Below are 21,779 nucleotides of genomic sequence, written 5' to 3'. Positions count from 1 at the left end.
GAGACGCAAGTGTAAACGCGTAATGTGCTGTGGCTTACAGAGGGTGGCAGGTGCACAGGTGAGCATGAGAGTCCTCCCCTGTCCCCGCAGGTGTCCCTCAGCAGGGGGGCTGGACCGGAAGTGCAGCGGGCACTCACACATAGGCCCAGCAGTGTGTCGCACGCCTGCCCTGTCCAAAGACAATGAAGTCCTGAAGCTTGACTAAGGCGAGTAACGTGAACAAGACCTAGAGGCAGACTTACTCCTGCCAAACGGGAGCAGCCCGGCTCTCCACTCTGGTCACCACTGCCCTCCTTGCTCTGGGCACTGGCTGAGATGCATTCTGGGGACCCACAGGCCTGATTCACTGTGCTGTTCCTTCATTTTCCTCCACCATTCTGCAGCCTTCCAGAGCAGCCAGACTCTGGCATCAGGTCTCTCCACCCTGCTGCCCACACACCCAGCTTACGTCCCGTCCCCTCTCCGGAGCCGTCCCCTACCTGCTTTGGTAGGATCCCTCTAGCTCCATGCGGCAGCCACAAGGTCATGCTGACCTCATCACACACCCAGCAAACACACTTTACAAATGCTATCCACCTTGCTCTCCAAGGCCGTGATTGGGTTCCACTCAGGATTTAACCAGCTCATGACTGCCTCCAAGTCGACCATTCCTGCCTTTTCAATATCCTTATAACAATCACTCTCACCTACACACACACTCATCTACAGGAGAAACTTCTAGCACAAACACCAGGTCAAACGCAGCCTGGCTAATTCATTCAATCTTACTGATTGCTTAAAATTATCATGCAGGGTGGATGTGAAGCAGTGAGGACCCCGCTAGGCACACCTGCATCCCCCATTGAACGCAGGTTCACATCCCAGCCTCTGGGTCTGGTTCAGGTTGTCTACGCAGTGGCAGCCAGTGAAGCAGCCAGTGATGGCTTAAGCAGTGGGGTCCTAGCTCAGTTTTGAGTGCCTCTGTGATGGGGGGGCAAGCAGTAATGGAACCCCTGCATGGCCAGTTAAACAAGAAAACCACATGTTCACACCAGCTGGTTCAGAAAGCAAGCTTGACAAAACTCAGCTTTAAACCATAATTTTAGAGCCTGGCATGGTGGCCTAGCATCTGAAGTCCTCACCATGAATGGGTCAGTTCATATATGGGTGACGGTTCTAATCCCAGCAGCGCCACTTCCCATCCTGCTGGGGACCGTGCAGTAGGTGTGGATGGCACGAAGGTGTGAAGAGAACAGCTCCCCTGCTTGGCAGGGCCCGGGGGAGCTTCCAGCTGTTTGGCAGGGCCCGGCGGATTTCTCTGTGACCACCTTGGTGCAGTCTCACCACCTTTTTGCACGGACACTCAAGCACCCCACTAAGAATCCTGTAATCTATTGAGGCATTGTTTGCCCCTGTGAGATGGCTTTGGCAAGTAATATGAGCTTGAGAGTTAATGTTATTGATAATATCTTGGTGAGTGGGCCTTTAACTGCACACAGGAGTACAATTAAGCCCATGCCGTTTCTGGACACCTTACGGTGTGCCCACCCATTGTCCTGAAATCTAGCCCAGACATATAGCATGCCTTCTGGGAAATGGCTTAGTAAGAATTTTACAAAGTAATGGAAGTGATGGGAGTGAGAGCTGAAACTGCTATGGCAATAAATACAGTTATTGTTATCTCAAAGGCTAGCCTGTCTCTGCAATTTTTTGAAGCACAGAAAATGTAACTGTTTTAGCTGCTTTCATAATTTTTTAACTAGAGGAAATACAGGGCGATTCTACTAACATCACAAAGATATACTTTTGATTATTGTTTGATTGTTTATGAGGTTGTAGGGTTTGCAGTTGTAGGGGGATTTAACATTTGAAACTTTTTGTCTTAGATCCTTATGTTTTTTCTCTTTTGATGTATTTTTTCCCATTAAGTGATAGATAAGTTGTGAAAATAAAATGTAGTAGGAATGTTTTACTGATTGGTAGGTAACCATCTGTGCCTCGGCCTTGGAGTTCTGGCTGTCACCTAATGGCTACTTCTGAAGAATGAATAATGGCTTGCTTTAAAGAAACTGATTATAGTAACTTACAGAATTATCTTTAAGAGCACCTGGCTGACCATGAAGTAAAAATTAAGTGAACATCTGTGTATGCTGTCTTAGTTCTAAAGTTAAAGATAAAAAAATCAAACTTTTGTGCAGAGGCTAGTGATGTGTCTAAGCAAATAAAAAGGACAGCTTCTTCTTGGAAGCAAGCAAGCAAGAAGGCACCAAGTGAGAGTGTCTGTGTCTTTCTTTATCGCCGACTCCACGCACCCTCCGGCACCGTCCAGCTCCCTACTTACGGCCTGGGAAAGCAGTCAAAGATGGCCCAAAGCCTTGGGACCCTGCACCCATGTGGGAGACCTGAAGGAAGTCCCTGGCTCCTGGCTTCGAATCAGTGTAGCACTGGCCATTGCAGTTACTTGCGGAGTGAATCATCAAACGGATGATCTTCCTCTTTCTCTCCTTCTCTCTGTATATCTGACTTTCCAATAAAAATAAATCTTTTTTAAAAATCATTTAGTGCCCGGCGGCGTGGCCTAGTGGCTTAAGTCCTCACCTTGAACGCCCCGGGATCCCATATGGGCGCCGGTTCTAATCCCGGCAGCTCCACTTCCCATCCAGCTCCCTGCTTGTGGCCTGGGAAAGCAGTCAAGGACAGCCCAAAGCTTTGGGACCCTGCACGCGCGTGGGAGACCCGGAAGAGGTTCCAGGTTCCCGGCTTCGGATCGGCGCACACCGGCCTGTTGCGGCTCACTTGGGGAGTGAATCATAGGATGGAAGATCTTCCTCTCTGTCTCTCCTCCTCTCTGTATATCTGGCTGTAATAAAATGAATAAATCTTTTTTAAAAATCATTTAAAAACTATAATTTTATTTATTTTTATTTATTTGTTTTTGTTGGAAAGGCAGATAAGCAAGGAGCTGGATGGGAAGTAGAGCAGCCAGAGGATTAGCCAACCGAGCCATCATGCTGGCCCCTAAATGATAATTTTAAATAATGATAGCACAGAGACAGGCAGCAGGAACACAGGTAGGGTGCCACCCGGGCTACCCACGTCCCACACTGATGACTTCAAAGAACTAGCTTTTGATCCAGTATATTTTCCTGTCTCTGTTCTCACGTTTACTTTTGCTTACTCTGGGCTTATGTTCTCCTTTCATAGTTTCCTTAGGTAAAAGCTGATTTTTGTTGGAGATTTTTCTTCTTTCCCCACGTGTGAGCATTTGTTACACAATTCCCTCTCAATACCTCACCCTATAAATCCGGGGACTGCCCTGCGGGCCCAGGACTGACAGGAAACACCCCTCCGTGTTTCCAACACTCTTCTAGCCTGCGTCACAAGATGACATCCTGCGGAGTGTCGGGCCTCTCCCAGCACGTGGCCGGGCCTCTCCCAGCACGTGGTCGGGCCTCTCCCAGCACATGACCAGGCCTCTCCCAGCACGTGGTCGGGCCTCTCCCAGCACGTGGCCGGGCCTCTCCCAGCACATGACCAGGCCTCTCCCAGCACGTGGTCGGGCCTCTCCCAGCACGTGGCCGGGCCTCTCCCAGCACGTGGCAGGCCAGCTTGCGTGTGCACGTGATGACAGGTGGGTGACGGTGCTGCTCGGCACCTACACCAGGCTGCCTCTGCCCAGGCAGCATCGCCTAGTGACCGGTGAGAAGGGCTGGCCCCGCGGCCTCACACCTCACACTGAGTCACGACTCCCTATCCAGTGCAGACTCTTGGCATCACCGTGTCTTCACTAGGGAATATCCCACTTTTTCTCCGGCCATTTTCTTTTCTCTGAAGCAAACTTTTCTTTTTGAAAGATTTATTTCTTTGAAGAGTTACACACACAAGGAGAAAGAGAATGAGTGAATCTTCCTCTGTGTTACTCCCCAAATAACAGGCCAGAGTCGGAAACCTAGACCTTCAGCCATGCAGGTAGCAGGAGCTCAAGCACTTGAGCCACGCTCCTCGGCCTCTCCAGGCGCATCCAGGGAGCCAGATGGGACTCCACCTGGCACTGCAGTACGGAATGCTGGTATTGCAAGCTGTGGCTTAAACCACTTTGCCACAATGCCAGCCCCTATACTCGCTCTTTCTTTAGTAACATCCTGTACGTATCTTCCCAGCTTAGAAGTGCTCGCTCCTGTTAGCTGCAGCCTTTAAAACAGGTGCTTGACAACCTTTGTTGGTTGACCCCAGCATCTGTGCTACCTGCTGGGGCCTGACAGCTGGACTGTCCGAGGACGTCATAGCTCCTCCTCAACCATTTGCTTTCAGTCGCATTCTGGACCTGCTGGCCTCTGTGCCTAGACTCAGGTCCAGTTCCCTTGCAGGGCGATGTGCACCCCATCCAGCTGGATTCCAGACACTGGATCCAACCTGCTTCCTGTGAGGTATGCGGCTGAAGCCCTTGCTGTATCAAATTACCCAGCAAGTGCACCACCCAGTGGCCAATCCGGGATCTGCCGATGGTCTGGCCCAAAGTCCAGATTTTAAGTCTGGCTATATTGAACCCACAGCTTGGTGGTAAGCCTGGCAGTTCTTAAGAACCCTGATGGGTCACTCTTCCGAGCACTCCCTCCTGAAGCACTCCAGTACTTCCGGTCCCCTGTGACTCTCCTTTCCTGGTTCTCTAGCCACGTACATGTCCCACAGCTGTGAGCACTCCAGCCCGCAGGGTGGGAAGAGAGATTAAACATCAGCGGGAAGTCGCCGCGTGCTGCAGTAGGTGTCAGAGCCCTGGTGCAGGTCCTGGCTGTTCTGGTTCTAGCACAGCTCTCTGCTGCTGCACCTGGGAAGCAAGCTGAAGATGGTCCCTGCGCTTGGACCCGCCACCCACGCGGAGACCGGACGGAGTTTCCGCCTGGGCCAGTCCCAGCCACTGTGGCCGTTGGAGGGGTGAACCACACCAGTGGGAGGGCTGCATCTTCCTCTCTCCTTCTCTCTGTCCCTTTCAAATAAATCATCAAATTAAAAAATTAGTATTTCATCCACCTTTTTGGGAAGAAAGTTCTCCTAAGGAGCCGCCCTTCCTGAGCAGGGCTGCTGCCAATGGGACTGTCCCGAGGGCTGAAGCGGGGCAGTCCTGCACCCAAGGTCAGGAGCCCGTTCCTCCAGCAGAACTGGGAGCTGCTCTGGGTTTCCCTGTCCATGTTACACCCACGCCTCAGTGGGGGACTGCCCCGAGTCCCAGCTGGCAGACTGCTTGGTTTCCCCACTTCACCTGCTACCGATCCCTCTCTAGAAGCCCCCAGCCTTGGCCTCAGGGCATCCGGTCCAGTTTCCCCCTGCACTCCGCTGCAGGGACTGCCTGGAGACTGTACACTCAAGCCCGTGCTGTGGCTGCAACCTTGGTTCCCAAGAATAACGGAAGAGAAGGCAGTTTGCTCCTGGGCTTTAGGACTTGTCGTGGACCTGAAATTCCAGAGCTGACCTGAAATTCCAGAGGGCCATTCAAGGTGTTCCCAAAGCACAGCGGCGGTGTGCGCTCTCTGACCACATGACCTGTGTTTTCCAGGTCACAACCCCAGCCCCCCACCCCCAGCCACTGTTACACAATTGGCAGCTTTCCTTCCTCAGATCATACACAGTGCTACAGCTAGGAGTCAGAAACTGCTGCCAACCAACTCCAACACATCAACGCCCAGGCTCTAATATCTGCTCAAGTTACAAAGTTTCACTTTTACTTAAAAAAATGTTACGTGGTCAAGCTGCCTCCTGTTCGCAGCCCAGCTGCTCCTCAGACCCAGGGCCCTGCTGTGTGGGGGACAGCAGCAGGCAACCGGCCAAGCGTCTGGACCCCCGAAACCGACATGGGAGAGCGGCAGCCATTTGAGGAGTGAGCCTGAGGTGCAAGATGTAGGCCTGTCTCTCCCTCTCCGTAACTGTCTTTCAAATAAACACAGATTAAAACAAAAAAGCTATTTATTCATTTGAAAAGCAAAGTGAGAGAGGAAACACATCTTTCGTGGCGTGGTTCTCGCTGCACACGCTCGTGCCTCCTAGCAGCCTGGAACTCCACCTGGCTTCCCACATGGGTGGCAGGGGGCCACGCACTGGGGCCGTTACCTGCTGCTTTCCCACACACATCAGCAGTCCCCTGGGAAAATAAAACAACTTAATTTTAGAGAAATGTGTTGCCACAGGCAGTTTGTCAAAAAGCAACAGTGTGGCTCGATCAGGAAGAGCAGGGCAGACTGTGCTGGAAATCTGGAGCTCACAGATTGCTGGTGCCAGAGACGGAGGGCGGGGGTGAGGTCAGACTCTGGGTAGCACTCTGCAGGTGGACAAAAGTCCGAGACAAGGGAAAACTCAAGGCCTGTGTACAAGGGTCTGCAGTTGGAGGGATACAGGCCAGGCCTGCATAAGGGTCTGTAGTCAGGGGGTTAAAGGTCAGGCCTGTGGCGAGGGTCTGCAGTGGCCTACGGTCCAAGGCCACAGGACTGTGTACTTCAAGGAGGTCCTGAGACAGTCACGCACTGACCACTGTCCCCTGTCACACTGTTGCTTCCTGGCCATCACGCGCTGGCCGGTGAACATCAATATGCAGCATGGCTAGCAAAGCTTGTGCCCCATCAACTCCTGTCATTTCACTCCCCAAGCAGCTCAGGCCAGGCTGGGGCAGCGAGCCTTCAGGAGGTGACTTCTTCCTTGGAGAAGGGGGCTTCCCTCTGGCCACCTGCTATCTTGTGTCCGTTTCACTTCTTATTTTCTCAATTGTGTGTCGCCCCCTCTCCACCCTGCTCACACTGCTGTGGCGCGGTACCTGCCAGATGGTCTAGCAACTTCTGGGGTCACGAGAAGTTCTCCTTTGCAACTTCTATTCCAAGAGCAATTAATTATTTGCAGACCTGCTCCAATGTCTTTGACCCTGATGAACTCCAAAGGCAGCCAGGGCCCAGCCAACTTTCCCTTTCCCACAATGCCCGGCTCCCCACCACACAGAGGCACCCAGACAGCGGCTCCGTGCTGGTGGGCAAACGAATGACCAAGGAGGCTAAGAAAGACCCCTTCATTCACAGGAGGCACTGCACCAGGGCACAGCATCAGCGCCCGCCCACAGACCTGGCGACGGGAGGGCTGGGCCAGCCACGCGCACCCCAACCACCCGTCACCTTGCATCTCCGCCTGCTCCAGTTCTCTGGCAACTACAGAACTCTGCAGAGCAGTCAGCCCCGTGGGTACTCTCCCATGGTGTCACAACCTGCCCACTGGCCCTACGCCCTCAGCACCATCGCTGCAACATTTCCTGAGACACACCCTGCTAGGCCCCAGCTCCAGGAGGCATCTCCGTGCCAGGGGAGCGGGGCTAGGGCCGAGAGCCGGTGCTCCTCACAGTCCAGGTACCAACGCAGCGGGTCACGTGGGTGCCACAACGCACTGGGTCGTGTGGGTGCTGCAACGCAGCAGGTCGTGTGGGTACCACAACTCAGTGGGTTGTGTGGGTGCCACAACGTTGGGAGCTGCAGCTTTGGTGATGTCATCCCCTATAAAGACAATCTCTCAGCAATATAACATGAGACACAGAAAAGGTGACTCGATTTCCACGACTACACAATAACTGAGAAGAGCAGGGGAGACCTTTGGCACAGCTGGTTAAACTGCCACTTGAGATGCCAGCAGCCCCTATGAGCTGGACCCCCGGGTGCTGTACTTGTAATCCAGCTCCCTACTGACATACCTGGGAAGGCAGAGGTGATGATCAGCATGCTGCCAGCCCCTGAGGTTCCTGGCTCCTGGCTCTGGCCTGGCCCGGTCCAAGCCACAGTAACCTTTTGGGGAGTGACCCAACAGATCTCTCTCTCTCTGTAGCTTTGCTTTTCAAATAGATAAATAAATCTTTGAACATTGGGCCCGGCACGGTGGCCTAGGAGCTAAAGTCCTCACCTTGAGCAAAAGGGCACTGGTTCTAATCGCAGCAGCTCCACTTCCCATCCAGCTCCCTGCCTGTGGCCTGGGAAAGCAGTGGAGGACGGCCCAAAGCTTTGGGACCCTGCACCCGCGTGGGAGACCTGGAGGAGGTTTCTGGCTCCTGGCTTTGGATTGGCGCAGCACCGGCCGTTGCGCTCACTAGGGGAGTGAATCATTGGACAGAAGATCTTCCTCTCTGTCTCTCCTCTTCTCTGTATATCTGACTTTGTAATAAAAATAAAATAAATATTTCTAAAAAATCTTTGAACATTACAGAAAAGATTTGGCTTCAGAAACCTGACTTCAGGTCCTGGCCGCCCTGTACCTTCAGTCCCTCCTGCCAACAGGGCAACCCAGCCAGAGCTCCCAGCTTCCGGCTCCAACCTGACCCAGCCTAAGCTGCTGTGCTGTTTTGGAAAATGAATCAGCAGATACCAGATCTTTGTGTATATGTCTCTCTCTGCCTTTCAAATAAACTGTATAAGTAAACATTTGTGATAAAATTTCAAATTTCCCTCAAAATGTTAAGTCTATTGAGGCCAAAGCCGAAAGTAGACCAGTACAGGGCTGGTGTCACGGCCCAGCCGGTCCAGCTGTTCCCTACAGCACCAGCATCCCGTAGGAGCACCTGTCCCAGTTTCAGCTGCTCTATTTCCCATTTAGCTCCCTGTTAATGTGCCTAGGAAAGAGCAAAAGACGGCTGGAGTCCTTGGGCTCCTACACTCATGTCGGAGAGCTGGAAGAAGCTCCTGGCTTCGGCCTAGCTCAGGCCTGGCTGTGACAGCCATTAAGGAAATCAGTCAGTGGATGGAAGGTCTCTCTCTCCCTCAACTCAACTCCTGGGAGCTCTCCCCGATGACCAACTCTGGTGACAATACACCATACATAGTACCTCCTCACCCACAGCTCTGTAGGCAGGGACCTCAGGAACAGCCAGCAAGCAGAAGAGGAGAGCGAGAAGGGACAGCCAGCCCCAGACCACACCAACAGGGAATGATAGAGCCGAAAATCAGACCAGGCCTGCAGGTACAAGGCTCTCATGATGCAGAGCCCGGCTATGGGCTGCCTGAGGCCACGAGAACCTGTTACAACTATGCTCCCTGCGCCCCAGCCCAGGGCCTGGCCTCGACACAGCCCCTCGTACCCAGCCCAGGGCCTGGCCTCAACACAGCCCCTCACACCCCAGCCCAGGGCATGGCCTAGCCTCGACATGGCCCCTCGCACTCAGCCCAGGGCCTGGCTTCAACACAGCCCATGGCCTAGCCTCAACACAGCTCCCTGCGCCCCAGCCCACGGCCTGGCCTCAACACAGCTCCCTGCGCCCCAGCCAGGGCCTAGCCTCAACACGGCCCCTCGCACCCCAGCCCACGGCCTGACCTCGACACAGCCCCTCGCACCCCAGCCCACGGCCTGGCCTCAACATAGTCCCTCGCACCCCAGCGCAGGGCCTGGTCTCAACCCGGCCCCTCGCACCCAGCCCACGGCCTGGCCTCAACACAGCTCCCTGCGCCACAGCCAGGGCCTGGCCTCAACACGGCCCCTCGCACCCCAGCCCACGGCCTGGTCTCAACACGGCCCCTCGCACCCCAGCCCAGGGCGTGGCCTCAACATAGTCCCTCGCACCCCAGCCCACGGCCTGGCCTCAACACGGCCCCTCGCACCCCAGCCCACGGCCTGGCCTCAACACGGCCCCTCGCACCCCAGCCCACGGCCTGGCCTCAACACGGCCCCTCGCACCCCAGCGCAGGGCCTGGTCTCAACACGGCCCATTGCGCCCCAGCCCACGGCCTGGCCTCAACACGGCCCCTCGCACCCCAGCGCAGGGCCTGGTCTCAACACGGCCCATTGCGTCCCAGCCCAGGGCGTGGCCTGGACACAGCCCCTCGCGCCCAGCCCACGGCCTGGCCTCAACACGGCCCCTCGCACCCCAGCCCACGGCCTGGCCTGGACATGGCCCCTCGCGCCCAGCCCAGGGCCCTGCCTCCACCATGGGCCCCGGCTCGTGCCCTCCTTCTCATGCCCGCTTGCTGCTGTGCAAGGTGGACAAACGCAGCTGAGCCCACCAAAAGAGCGAGCATATTCAAGCCCTCACTGCATTCATTACCACTCAGGCTCACAGCGTGGATCTGCTGCTTTAGTCCTTACCGCCCTGGAGGCAGGGCCCACAGTGTGCCACATTATCTAGATGAGAAAAAAGGGAGGCCAGGCCGTCTGCCCAAAGCCATGCAGCCAACTGGCAGAGCAGCGCCACGCACAGGCAGCCTGACCCTAATCCACGCCCACAGATCACCAAGCACTGCCACTTCTCTTGAGCAATAATTGTAAATGCACACATCTCTAGAAAGCAGGGGGCGAGTCCAGCAGTGAAGATGCCCATGCCCCAAATCAGGGTGTCCACATTTGACTGCCAGCCCCGGACTCCAGCTTACCACCATCTGGAGCCCAGAAAGCAGTGGCCATGACTCTAGGAACTAGGCTCCTGTCCCCTGCAGCCCAGGCCTAGCCACTGGGGGCACCTGGGGAGGAAACCAGTGCCAGGAGCAGGAGGGTCACTCTGCATCTGTCTCCCAAACAAATGCTAAAAACTAACTCCAGAGAGAGGGACAGGGCAAGGAGTGGAGCTTCCCAGAGGTTCATATACCCTGTCAGCATCGTGGACCACAGCGGTCCAGAACCTCGAGCCCAGGCAGGCCATGCCAGCACGGGGGGCGGGAGGGGAAGAGCCGCGAGGGGCCAGCGCTGCAGCGCACCAGCTCGGGGTGGCCCCGTCGGCACAGTTACATTAGTGTGACGTGAGCAGCCAGATGACCTACACTTGGCAGTGCTGCTACACGTAATTAGCCTAGTCACTTCAGTCAGGGGGAAAAAAAACCCTTCAGGGTCAACGACTCCATCCATGCTCAGCCCCTGAGCAAGCAGGGAACTACAAAGATCATCATGAACATGATGCCGGTGATGCTAAGAGCTGGAGGAAGGTAGCCTTAGTAATCGCTTCTCATCATGCAGTTTTCAGGAACTCAGCAGCAGCCTGACGGTTTCCTTTCCTGATGCATCACTGCCCTGTGCACTGGGGTTTTACCTTCGCAGGTGGAAGAAGGGGTTCCAGCTCAAAGTGCGACACCTACAGAAGCAACTCCAACTCCGACTTGACTTAGTCTCCAGAGTGCAGACAACACCACACATGGTGAAAGACAGCTTCAGAACAAACATCAAGTCCACTTTGGCCAAGGTCAGTGCCCCAGACTTGTTTCCACACCTCGGCTCCACCCAGCAGCAGGTCAGCCTGGCCCCACAGCAGCAGGTCAGCCTGGCCCCACAGCAGCAGGCCAGCCTGGCCCCACAGCAGGTCAGCCTGGCCCCACAGCAGCAGTTCAGCCTGGCCCCACAGCAGGTCAGCCTGGCCCCACAGCAGCAGGTCAGCCTGGCCCCACAGCAGGAGGTCAGCCTGGCCCCACAGCAGCAGGCCAGCCTGGGCCCACAGCAGGTCAGCCTGGCCCCACAGCAGGTCAGCCTGGGCCCACAGCAGCAGGTCAGCCTGGGCCCACAGCAGGTCAGCCTGGCCCCACAGCAGGTCAGCAGTTGTTGTGATCTGTACTAAAAGGATTAGCACGCTGCAACCCTACCCCCAACCGAGGATGCAGCCCTGGGCCAGACCCCATTTCTCACCTGGATGAGGCCAGCAGCCAGGGGCTGCAGGGTGACCTCAGCTCCAGGAAATCTGCCATGCTCCCCAGGACTTCCGCCAACCTCCTTGCACTGCCCTCTGGCTCAGCGACCTGGGCCACGCTGCACACCACCCCCAGCGTATCCTCCCGCCACTCTCTGACCACAGCTCTGCCATGACCACCTGTGTGACTTGCACAAGTCACTCAGTCTGTGTTCCAGTGCCTCTGGTCAACTGAGGAAAGTAACAGTATACTCCTCACACAACCTACTGGAAACACAGGAACTGGCTGACAACCAGCACAGAGCAATACCTTAGTGCGAAACTCCCGGTCAACCGTGTTGTTCTTCTAAGTGCGGGTGCCTGTGTGCCCTGCCAAGATGCGCACAGCGCCAGCACTGGGGCCACTCACAGTGTGGGCATGTCCTCCGACTCCAGCGGCAGCCACAAGGCCTGCTGCTGCAGCGCCTGGCAGGCCTGTGCAGTGTGCATGGAGAGCTGGAGCAGAAGGCTAGGGTGTGGGGAGCCCTGTGAAAACACCAGGCCCCCAGCAACCCAGCAAGATGGCCCAACAGCCCAGGAGGAGGACGGATGCTGAGGGCCGGCCCTTGGGCCCAGGAGCACACACGCTGAGGGCCAGCTGTGCACTGGCTTCCTAGGGCAAAGAGAAGCCAGCATGCCTGCAGCTGCTGCCCCTCGCTCGGAGGCTGTCGGGGGGAGGAGTATGGGAATGCCGCAGGCTGGCCTGGCCCTGAGCCCCCACCTCCCTCCAGAGAGGCCTAGGAGCCCAGCAGCACTAGCACTGGAGGGAAGGCCCTCCTGACCCAGAGCAGCACCCAAAGTACTTGTTCTAACAGCCCACACAGAGTGCTTCATTATCAAACAATTCATCAAGTTGGGCTGTAACTCACCTGCAGCCCCGACTCACTACTCAAAGGAACCAAATCCTAAACAGCTGGAGCCTGGCGGCGCAGCCAGAACTCCCCGGGGCACGCGGGACCAACTAGGAAACAACAGTGGCTAAACCACCCCCGTTTCTGGATAGACTCGGCACGCAGCGGGCACAGGGTGTTCTAACGCAGAGCGTCAGCAGCGGGCGTTTCGGCGAGGCTCTAGAACACGTGCTGCACACACACCACAGTGAGTTCTGATTTCCCAGCTTGGGTACCTTTTGTATTCTCTTTGACTCTTTCTGTGCATTCTCTCGGAGCGGTACTTTTCCAAATAACTTCCATCCCAAGTCACTGTGTTTGTCAAGTCTTGCATTGTGTTTTCTAGCAAGTAAATTCCTACAGGAAGAAAATAAGAGGTTTACAGTTAGGGTCTGGATTTTACGGAAACACCAGGCCCCAGAGCCACTGCAGTAAAAGCAAACAGGCTTTGGCCAGGAGGGGGCAAGGCGATGAGTCGCACACTGGTTCCTCGCCCTGGGTTCTCATGCGGACAAAGAATCAGGCAGCAGGACAGAGACCTTCAACCAGAAAGTTACTACTTGTTACCAACATCACCTGCACGGAGCCTGCAGTGTGGAGCACAGACCCTTCAGATCCTAACCAGTGAGTCAGCAAGAGGCGCTCTCTCCCCTGGTCACCAGCTGTGTGACCCGAGCCTGGTGACCAGCCTCTCTGAGCCTCCCCAGCTCATGTTTAACCAGGCAGGCTCGAGCTCCCTGCTTCCACAAGTTGTTGAAGAGATTAAACCTCCAGGGGCACAGTCAGTGCTTAGGAATAACCTTGGTTTCAATTATCTACGTGATCAATCAGTATTGCCTATGCATCAACAAGCTGCAAGCTTCAAAGAAAACCACACAGCCCAAGGTCACCGGATTAACACCCCCTCCCACCACAAAAATACCATAAATACCCCCACCTGGTAGAACAGAACTGAGTTCTAGAGTGTACTGCACTGGCGCACTTACTAGAAACAAACGGTTTGCAGAGAGTCCAGCCAGGAAAAGGGACGTGAAGACACACCCCCTGGGGACAGCAGTTGGGCTGACAGGGCCCCCACTGGCTGAGTCTGGAAACACCTAATTAATGTAAGGGAGGGGAACAATGGGTTACAAACTGCAGAATCCAACAGAACCCTGACTCCCGTGGAGGCAGAGCTCGCAGAAGGCCAGCCCGAGGAGAGGGCAGTGGGGAACGGGGACCGAGCGGGGACCGAGCGGGGACCGGAGGCCCGTGGGGCTGCAGACCTTTTCCACACTCCGTGTTGGCTACACGGCACAGGAGCGGAGGAGCAAGAAGACGCCTGTCATGGCACCGAGGCCACAAGGAGAAGCAGGCATGTCTGAAAGGGGCAGCTGGTGGGCAAGGCCTGTGCCCGGATCATGGCCGTGCGACAGTCGACACAGGCCACTGAAGCAGTCCAGACTGGAGTGGGTCAGCCTGGAGGGATGCCGCACAGGGTCGTGGCTCTGCCCGGACCATGACCAAGGAAAGGCCACAGCAACTTAGGCAGCAGCTCATGACGCTCAGCACGGACTGGATTTGGAAACGGCACTGCATTACTGTGGTCTCCTGGTTTTCTAGACATTTGGAAGGTAGAGAAACAGACACGTGGTGACAAACTGCCCATCCAGTTCAGCTCCACATGTCCATGACAGCCAGGGCCAGCTGGGTCACATGGAAGCCAAGAGACAGAACTAAGCCAGAACTAGGCTCTGCCTATGGTGCCAGCACCCCATAGGGGCACTGGTTCTAATCCCAGCAGCTCCACTTCCCATCCAGCTCCCTCCTTGTGGCCTGGGAAAGCAGCGGAGGACGGCCCAGGTATGACCTGCACCCATGTGGGAGACTCGGAAGAAGCTCCTGGCTCCTGGCTTTGGGTCGGCTCAGCTATGGCCTTTGCAGCCACTTGGGGAGTGAATCAGCAGCTTGAAGCTTTTTCTCTCCTTCATTCGGTAAATCTGCCTTTCAAATAAAAACAAATACATCTTAAAGAAAGAAAAAGCAATGCCTAGTGTAGAAGTATTGCTGCAAATATAGTTTTATGAGACTCTGTTCTGTACTTTAGCCAACCTGATGGTTGAGACTGTTAGACTTGCATGACTTCAAGGCTAGGGACTGTTCAGACCCGCTGCAGGCAGTGGGACGCTCGTTTCCCAGCCAGCTAGAGTTCACAGCTGCTGCTCATGGGGCCCACTAGGGTGCTCTCTTCACTCTTTGGTTTTTTTTTTAATATTTATTTATTTTTATTGGAAAGGCAGATTTACAGAGAGGAGGGGAGACAGAGAGGAAGATCTTCCTGCTATTCACTATCCAAGTGGCCACAACGCCCAGAGCTGAGCTGATCCAAAGCCAGGAGCCAGAAGCCTCTTCCGGGTCTCCCACGTGGGTGCAGGGTCCCAAGGCTTTGGGCCGTCCTCGACTGCTTTCCCAGGCTACAGGCAGGGAGCTGGATGGGAAGTGGAGCAGCCGGGATACGAACCAGAGCCCCTATGGGATCCAGTGCTCAGAGGTGGAAGATTAGTCAGATGAGCTATCATGCTCAGCTTGCTTTGTTTACTTGTTAAGCTTCTTCAGTGAAGCGTTAAACCCTTTTACTGTAATATACATTTAAAGGATGTTATCTCAAAGACTAAAAGGGAGAGGGAAGGAGGAATAGTATCATTATACTCTTAGAATCATATGTATAAATTAGAATGACTTAAAAACTAATTAAAATTCAAAAAGCTAAACAAAACTAAATTACAAAATAAAAATAACCAAATGTAAACAGCTGGTCAACCTGGGTAAAACTACATGGAGCTCCTAGTTTTGTGTTTCTTGGCAACTTTTGGGTAAGTCTTCATGAAATCACATTGAAATAAGGTCACAAAAACTGAGACAGACCACAGGCGGCTGTGCCCTCCGCCCTGGGTCTTCCCACTGGGGCTCGAGTGTAAAGGACTCTGGCAGAAAGGGCCTCCTGGCCCAAGGCCCTGCGGCCGATGCTGCCAGGGCAGGACTGGAGCAACTGAACAGCAGAGATTCCGACAGCAATAAGGCAGTGTGGACTGCTGCGGCCAAGGTTAATGCTTCCGGCTTCCGGAAACACAGAGCACCAGGCACCGGGAACTCCGCGTCCCAGACAGCCCACATTGGCCTGTGTTTAGGGAAGCGCAAGAAAGCAAACGCAGTGTGAGCAGTGAGCATGTCGCACAGGAAAAGGAGCAGGTAGGTGGCTGTTAGCCCAAGCGGCAGAGCCACGGGTTGGCGGCGAAGTCATCATCCACCCCGGAAGCGTCACCTAACACAAACTCACCCAGCCTAAGGCCGCAGGATACCTCAGCCAAGAACCTGCAGGGCAGGGGCAGGGCGCGACTTCCAAGATGCTGGAAAGGCATCCCGGGCACATTCTCTCTTGGGGGCAGCAGGATCCAGAACCATCTCCCAAACAAGCTGTGCCAGTGAGGGCCCTGAGCCCTGGAGGGGGCTGTGCCTCCAGGACCTCCCCCTCCAGGACCTCCCCAGGGCCCTGAGCCCTCACGGACTGTGCCTCCGGGACCTCCCCAGGGCCCTGAGCCCTCACGGGCTGTGCCTCCAGGACTTCCCCCTCCAGGACCTCTCCAGGGCCCTGAGCCCTTGGGGGGAGCCCTTGCGGGGCTGTGCTTCCGGGACCTCCCCATGGGCCTACACCATCCCAGCAGGCAGGGGCTGGGAGGGGACAGCAGCAGCAGCTCTGATCCTGTGTTCCTCTGACACTTGGCTGGGCTCTGGGAATGGCCCTCACTAAGTCCTTCAGGAAACCCACACCCTGAGACCCCCCTCACTGCACCCCAGGGGTCGTGTCAACCCAAAAGTGAGTCCACTCCTCAGCCTGCTACCCTCTGACTGGCCCTCACCAAGAAATAGAACCCTGTGTGGGAGCCAGGTGGCCCTCTTGCCACTGCTCACACCCCTGTACTGGAAGCCCTCATGGGGGCTGTGTTGGAGAACAACCAGCGAGGCTGCCGCCACCAATGGCAGCATCCTGCATGGGGGCTGGTTCAAGTCCGGTCTCTGCCACTTCCCATCCAGCTCCTTTCTTTTCTTTTTTCTCCTCTCTTAACAGCTTGGCCTGCACACATATCGGAGACCTGGATGAAGTCCCTGGCTCCTGGCTTCCTCCTGGCTCAGCCCTGGCCACCGAGGCCATTTGGGAAGTGACCCGGTGGATGGAAGTCTGTGTTTGTGATCTCTTCCTCTGTAACACTTTCATTAATCTTTTAAAAAAGATTTATTTTTATTGGAAAGGCAGATATATAAAGAGGAGGAGAGACAGAGAGGAAGATCCTCCATCCAATGATTCACTCCCCAAGTGAGCCGCAATGGCCAGTGCTGTGCTGATCCGAAACCAGGAGCCAGGAACTTCCTCCAGGTCTCCCACGTGGGTGCAGGGTCCCAAGGCTTTGGGCCGTCCTCGACTGCTTTCCCAGGCCACAGGCAGGGAGCTGGATGGGAAGTGGAGCTGCCGGGATTAGAACCAGCGCCCATATGGGATCGTGGCGTGTTCAAGGCGAGGAACTTTATTGCTATGCTATTGCACCAGGCCCCATTAATCTTAAAAAAGAAAAAAGGGGTCATCTTCACGCTTGCTCTCAGGGTCGCGCCTCAGCTCCCAACCCACCCTCATGGAAGCTGCTGTTGGCAGAGACCGCTCTGCTGGGTGGATGTGGTACCCCTGGCCTCCTTCCTTCTGCAGCCTGGAACCCACATGGCAGACAGCAGGTGCTCAGTACCTGTTTGTGGGCAAACAGAGCAGCCACCACATCTGTTTAAGGGGTAGGCACAGGCAGGCGGTCTCAAGGCAAGCAGAGGTTCCCTCTGAGCAGGGAGGGAGAGAGACCCTGGGGAGAAAGGGCAGTGGAAGGTGAGGGGGCATGGAGGCCAGGGAGTGGGCAGTGGCCAGCAACAGGGCATCTTTTGAGACCCCCCTACTAACCTCACTATGCCCCCAAAGAATGTCAGATTCCTGCTGCCTGGCCTGCCTGGAAAAGGGTGGTTCAAGGGAGAAAGTTGTCATCAGGAGTGAAAATAAGGATAGGCCACCCCGGTCTCCATGTAGCTCCCAGATGAATACTGGCCACAGTCGCCACAGCCAAGCCCCAACCACAAAGCCCCAGGCCACCCACACCTCACCAAAACTTCCTGGCCCTTTCCGGAGAGCCCTGAGCCCTGCCCCGCAGAGGCAGAGGGCTGCACACTCCTCACCTCCCAAGCAGCCCCTTCCTGGGCAAGCCAGCCAAGCCCTCCCCCTGCAGCAGGCTGTGGCCAGCAGCAAGTGCCTCAGGAGACAGATGGGAAAACTTCCCCTTTCCAAGGGCCCAGGCTTGCCCAGAACCCCCTGGGGCCGCATGCCTACAGGTCCTGCCCACCTGGATGCCACACCTCCTGGGCACATCTACCCCAGGCTAGAGCTCCCTGACAGAGGCAAGGCTGCTGGCCCTCTCTGTAAGTTCCCCTCAGGCACAAGCACACGGCCCAGCAGGAGGGGAGTCCTGGGGCTCCAGCCACAGCTACCAGAGCAGGCCCTTAAAAAAAAGTTATTTATTTATTTGAAAGTCAGAGTTACAGAGAATACAGACAGACAGAAAGAGGTCTTCCAACCATAGTTGACCCCCAAACAGGCTGGGTCAGATCTAAAGCCAGGAGCCAGGAGCCAGGAGCCAGGAGCTTCCTCCAGGTCTCACACGCAGGTGGCCGGAGCCCAAGCAGTGGGGCCATCTTTGTTGCTTTCCCCATGTCATTTAGCAGGGAGATGGATCGAAACGGAGCAGCTGGGACACAAACGGGCACCCATGTGTTATGCTGGCTTTAGTCACTACTCCACAGTGCGACCCCCAGAGCACAGATGGATCGCGGCATGACTTGTACCTCTTTGGTGCAGCCAGGCTCCAGGCCTGAGCTCCCCCATTGTTCACCTTAGGCTCATCACCAGGCTGGCCTCTGCTTGCAAGTACCCCCAGAGGTGCAGACCTGAGGATTCAGCAAGATGAGAAGCCCCGGGGCTCCGTGCAGCTGCACACCCCAGCTCCCCAGACCTTGACACCTGCAGCACCCTAAACTTGGCCACATACACACTGGGTCCAAGGCCCATCCTGGAGAGTGGCCAGCACAGAGGGGAAGAGGTCCACCCTGAGGCCTAGGCGGGGAGCAGGCGGTGTGGGCCAGGAGAAGCGTGGTGAGCCTAGGCAGGGCTGGAAGTCACCAGCATGCCAGCGACCACGAAGTAAATGTTCAGCGCCATCTCTGAGCATGTGTGTGCGTGCCACCTGGTCACCTCCTCCCTCACAAAGGCCCAGCCACCAACCCAAAGCAGGCACTAACAGACCCAAGCCCTGCCCCGCACCAGCTCTCTGGGTACAACACCCAGCAGTGTGCCTGACTGCTGGGGGAGACTCGGAGCACGGCCACCGGGTGCAGGACGAGTCTGTCCCAAACTAAGGCAGCCATGTGGGCCCGATATCCGTAGCAGGGCTGAGACGCCCCACCCAGGGATGGGAAACGCAGCCCACAACCAAAAGCCAGCACATCCCACCCCTGACTTTCTGAACTACACACTCCCAGGAGATACAAGAAGTGCAGCTTCCCAACTGTGAGACCCGAGGGAGGGGTCCTGGAGGGTAAGTAGCATTCACAACGTCTCTGGTAAGAGGAACCGCGAGGGCCGGGCCGTCAGTTCTTCGGGGGCCTGAGGTGGGCCCTGGGGTAGACAGCAATGGGACTCTCTTCCTCTTAGCCACTGTGGGAGGGTTGTTCCTTCTGTCCCCTCACATGCTCAGGGCGCCCACAGCAGGGGACGCCAGGAGTACGCCGTGCTGCACCTGCTGCTGGCTGCGAGGGGCGTGCCCCAGAGCAGGCACCCACACCTGGCACCAGTGCCACCTGATACCAGCTCTTCTATTTCCCACAGTGCACCCAGGGCCTACAATAGTTCCTGTCACAGCTGCCAAACAAAAGCTTTTCTGAGGAGGTTTCACTCAAAATTACATTACTGATACTACTGTCATTTAGAATACTGGAGGTTAGCATTCTAGCTACCCCTCGGAGCAGGGCAGGCCTGGAGTACCCCTCGGAGCATCGGCCGTCAGGGTCTGAGGCCACCGCTGCCTGCCCTGGAGAGTGGAGGGCACAGGCCCAGGCCTTGTGGAGCAGGCTTCTCAGCCCTTGCAAAGCAAGTGTCACAGTCAGTCCTCCTGTCTCGGCAGCCCGCAACCAAAGCCTGTCTGTAACCCTACAGTCAGCTGGGCCTCTGGCTCCCCCCTCCTCCATCTCCAACAGGAACTGGTGGCAGAGTCTGACTCGAAAGCTCTCGGGAGGGCCCAGCGGCGTGGCCTAGCAGCTAAAGTCCTCGCCTTGAACGCTCCAGGATCCCATATGGGCGCCAGTTCATATCCCGGCAGCTCCACTTCCCATCCAGCTCCCTGCCTGTGGCCTGGGAAAGCAGTCGAGGACGGCCCAAGGCTTTGGGACCCTGCACCCACGTGGGAGACCTGGAAGAGGTTCCAGGTTCCCGGCTTCGGATCGGCACAGCACCGGCCGTTGCAGCTCACTTGGGGAGTGAATCATCGGACGGAGGATCTTCCTCTCTGCCTCTCCTCCTCTCTGTATATCTGACTTTGTAATAAAAATAAATAAATCTTTAAAGAAAAAAAAAAGAAAGAAAGCCCTCGGGAGCCAAGGCAAGGCCTGGCCGGGGCAGCATCCTGCCAGACTCGAGCGCTGCCCTCAGCACTCACGTGTGCTTCCGGCTTGCTTCCTGACAGCCGCATGGGAAGTTTCCGGGCACAGACAGGCAGGTGGCCTGTCCACCCCTGGGCCTTCCTGAGCTTAGGGCAGGCTGCACTGCTGGCCAGCTCCAGGAGCACACACTCTGGCTTCCCAGCGCTCCGTCCCCAAGATCAGACCTCAAGACCCAACACACACCGGGGGCTCACCTCTAAGACGCCAGGGAGAAGAGGGAGCCCACTGGCCTGCACACATCGAGAGGAGCGTTCCTGAAAGGGACCTCCTGTGAGGTGAAACCCTGGCTCCTGAGCCTGAGTGCAGGGAACAAGCAGCACAGGCCACGTATGCTCACACTGCAACAGGTGACTGGGGAGGAATGCCAAGGGGACAGCCACGCCCTGGAGGGGCAGCCTGTGCTGGGAAAGCCCCCGGCTCCTAGAAGCTGCCACTAACCTGTCCACCACCAAGCAGTCCACCAACAGGAGCACAGCAGAGACAGGCCCGCCGCCCAAGTGACACCCCCGACGCCACATTCCTGGCCAGCTGGAGCCACCGTCCCAGGGAAATACTGTTGGTGCCCTCGCATGTCCTGCGCCCCGTGGGGAAGGCGCACAAGACACAGCAAGGAGCTGGAGAGGCGGAGCTGACGCCTTAGTCCCAGGGCGGGTGGAGTGTGCCTCAGGTCAGGGAGACAAAGCCTGCGTGAGCGGGCCCTGAGGCTGGGACACGGCTCCAAGCTGCCAGATGCCTGCCAGGACAGGAGAGGCTGACCAGTCACAAATGCATCAGCACTTTTTTAAAAGATATACTGAGGGCCCGGCAGGGTGGCCTAGTGGCTAACATCCTCTCCTTGCATGCACCAGCATCCCATACGGGCGTCGGTTTGTGTCCTGGCTGCTCTATTTCCCAACCAGCTCCCTGCCTGTGGCCTGGGGAAGCAGTAGAGGACGGCCCAAAGCCTTGGGGCCCTGCACCCGCCTTGGAGACCTGGAGGAGGTTCCTAATTCCTGGCTTCGAATTGGCTCAGCTCTGGGCGTTGCAGCCATTTGGAGAGTGAGCCAGTGGATGGGAGATCTTCCTTTCTGTCTCTTCTTCCCTCTGTAAAATCTGACTTTCCAAGAAAACAAAGATTAAATACACACACACACACACATACACATCTACTGTCTGATTTTGAAAATCAGAGTTAGGGCCTGGCGCGGTGGCCTAGTGGCCAAAGTCCTCGCCATGAACGCACCGGGGTTCCATATGGACGCTGGGTCTAATCCCGGCAGCCCCACTTCCCATCCAGCTCCCTGCTTGTGGCCTGGGAAAGCAGCCGAGGACGGTCAAATACTTTGGGACCCTGCACCCGTGTGGGAGACCTGGAACAGGCTCCTGGCTTAGTACCAGCCGTCGCGGTCACTTGGGGAGTGAATCATCGGACGGAAGATCTTCCTCTCTTGTCTCCCCTCCTCTCTGTATAGCTAGCTGACTTTGCAATAAAAATAAATAAATCT

The 21,779-nt window shown here is 56.1% G+C and overlaps 1 protein-coding gene across 1 annotated transcript in view; it reads right to left on the bottom strand.

The window, feature by feature from the left end:
• The window catches only part of TBC1D14 (TBC1 domain family member 14), an 83,074-nt gene that overhangs the window by 37,692 nt on the left and 23,603 nt on the right, over positions 1-21,779 (bottom strand). The window contains exon 3 of the mRNA XM_058670313.1: positions 12,756-12,876. Within this exon, the coding sequence (XP_058526296.1) occupies positions 12,756-12,876 (121 nt within the window). The remainder of the gene's footprint in view (positions 1-12,755; positions 12,877-21,779) is intronic.

This window comes from Ochotona princeps, chromosome 11 (genome assembly GCF_030435755.1).
Source record: "Ochotona princeps isolate mOchPri1 chromosome 11, mOchPri1.hap1, whole genome shotgun sequence".
Classification (NCBI taxonomy): domain Eukaryota; kingdom Metazoa; phylum Chordata; class Mammalia; order Lagomorpha; family Ochotonidae; genus Ochotona; species Ochotona princeps.
This window is presented reverse-complemented; position numbering and strand designations above follow the sequence as displayed.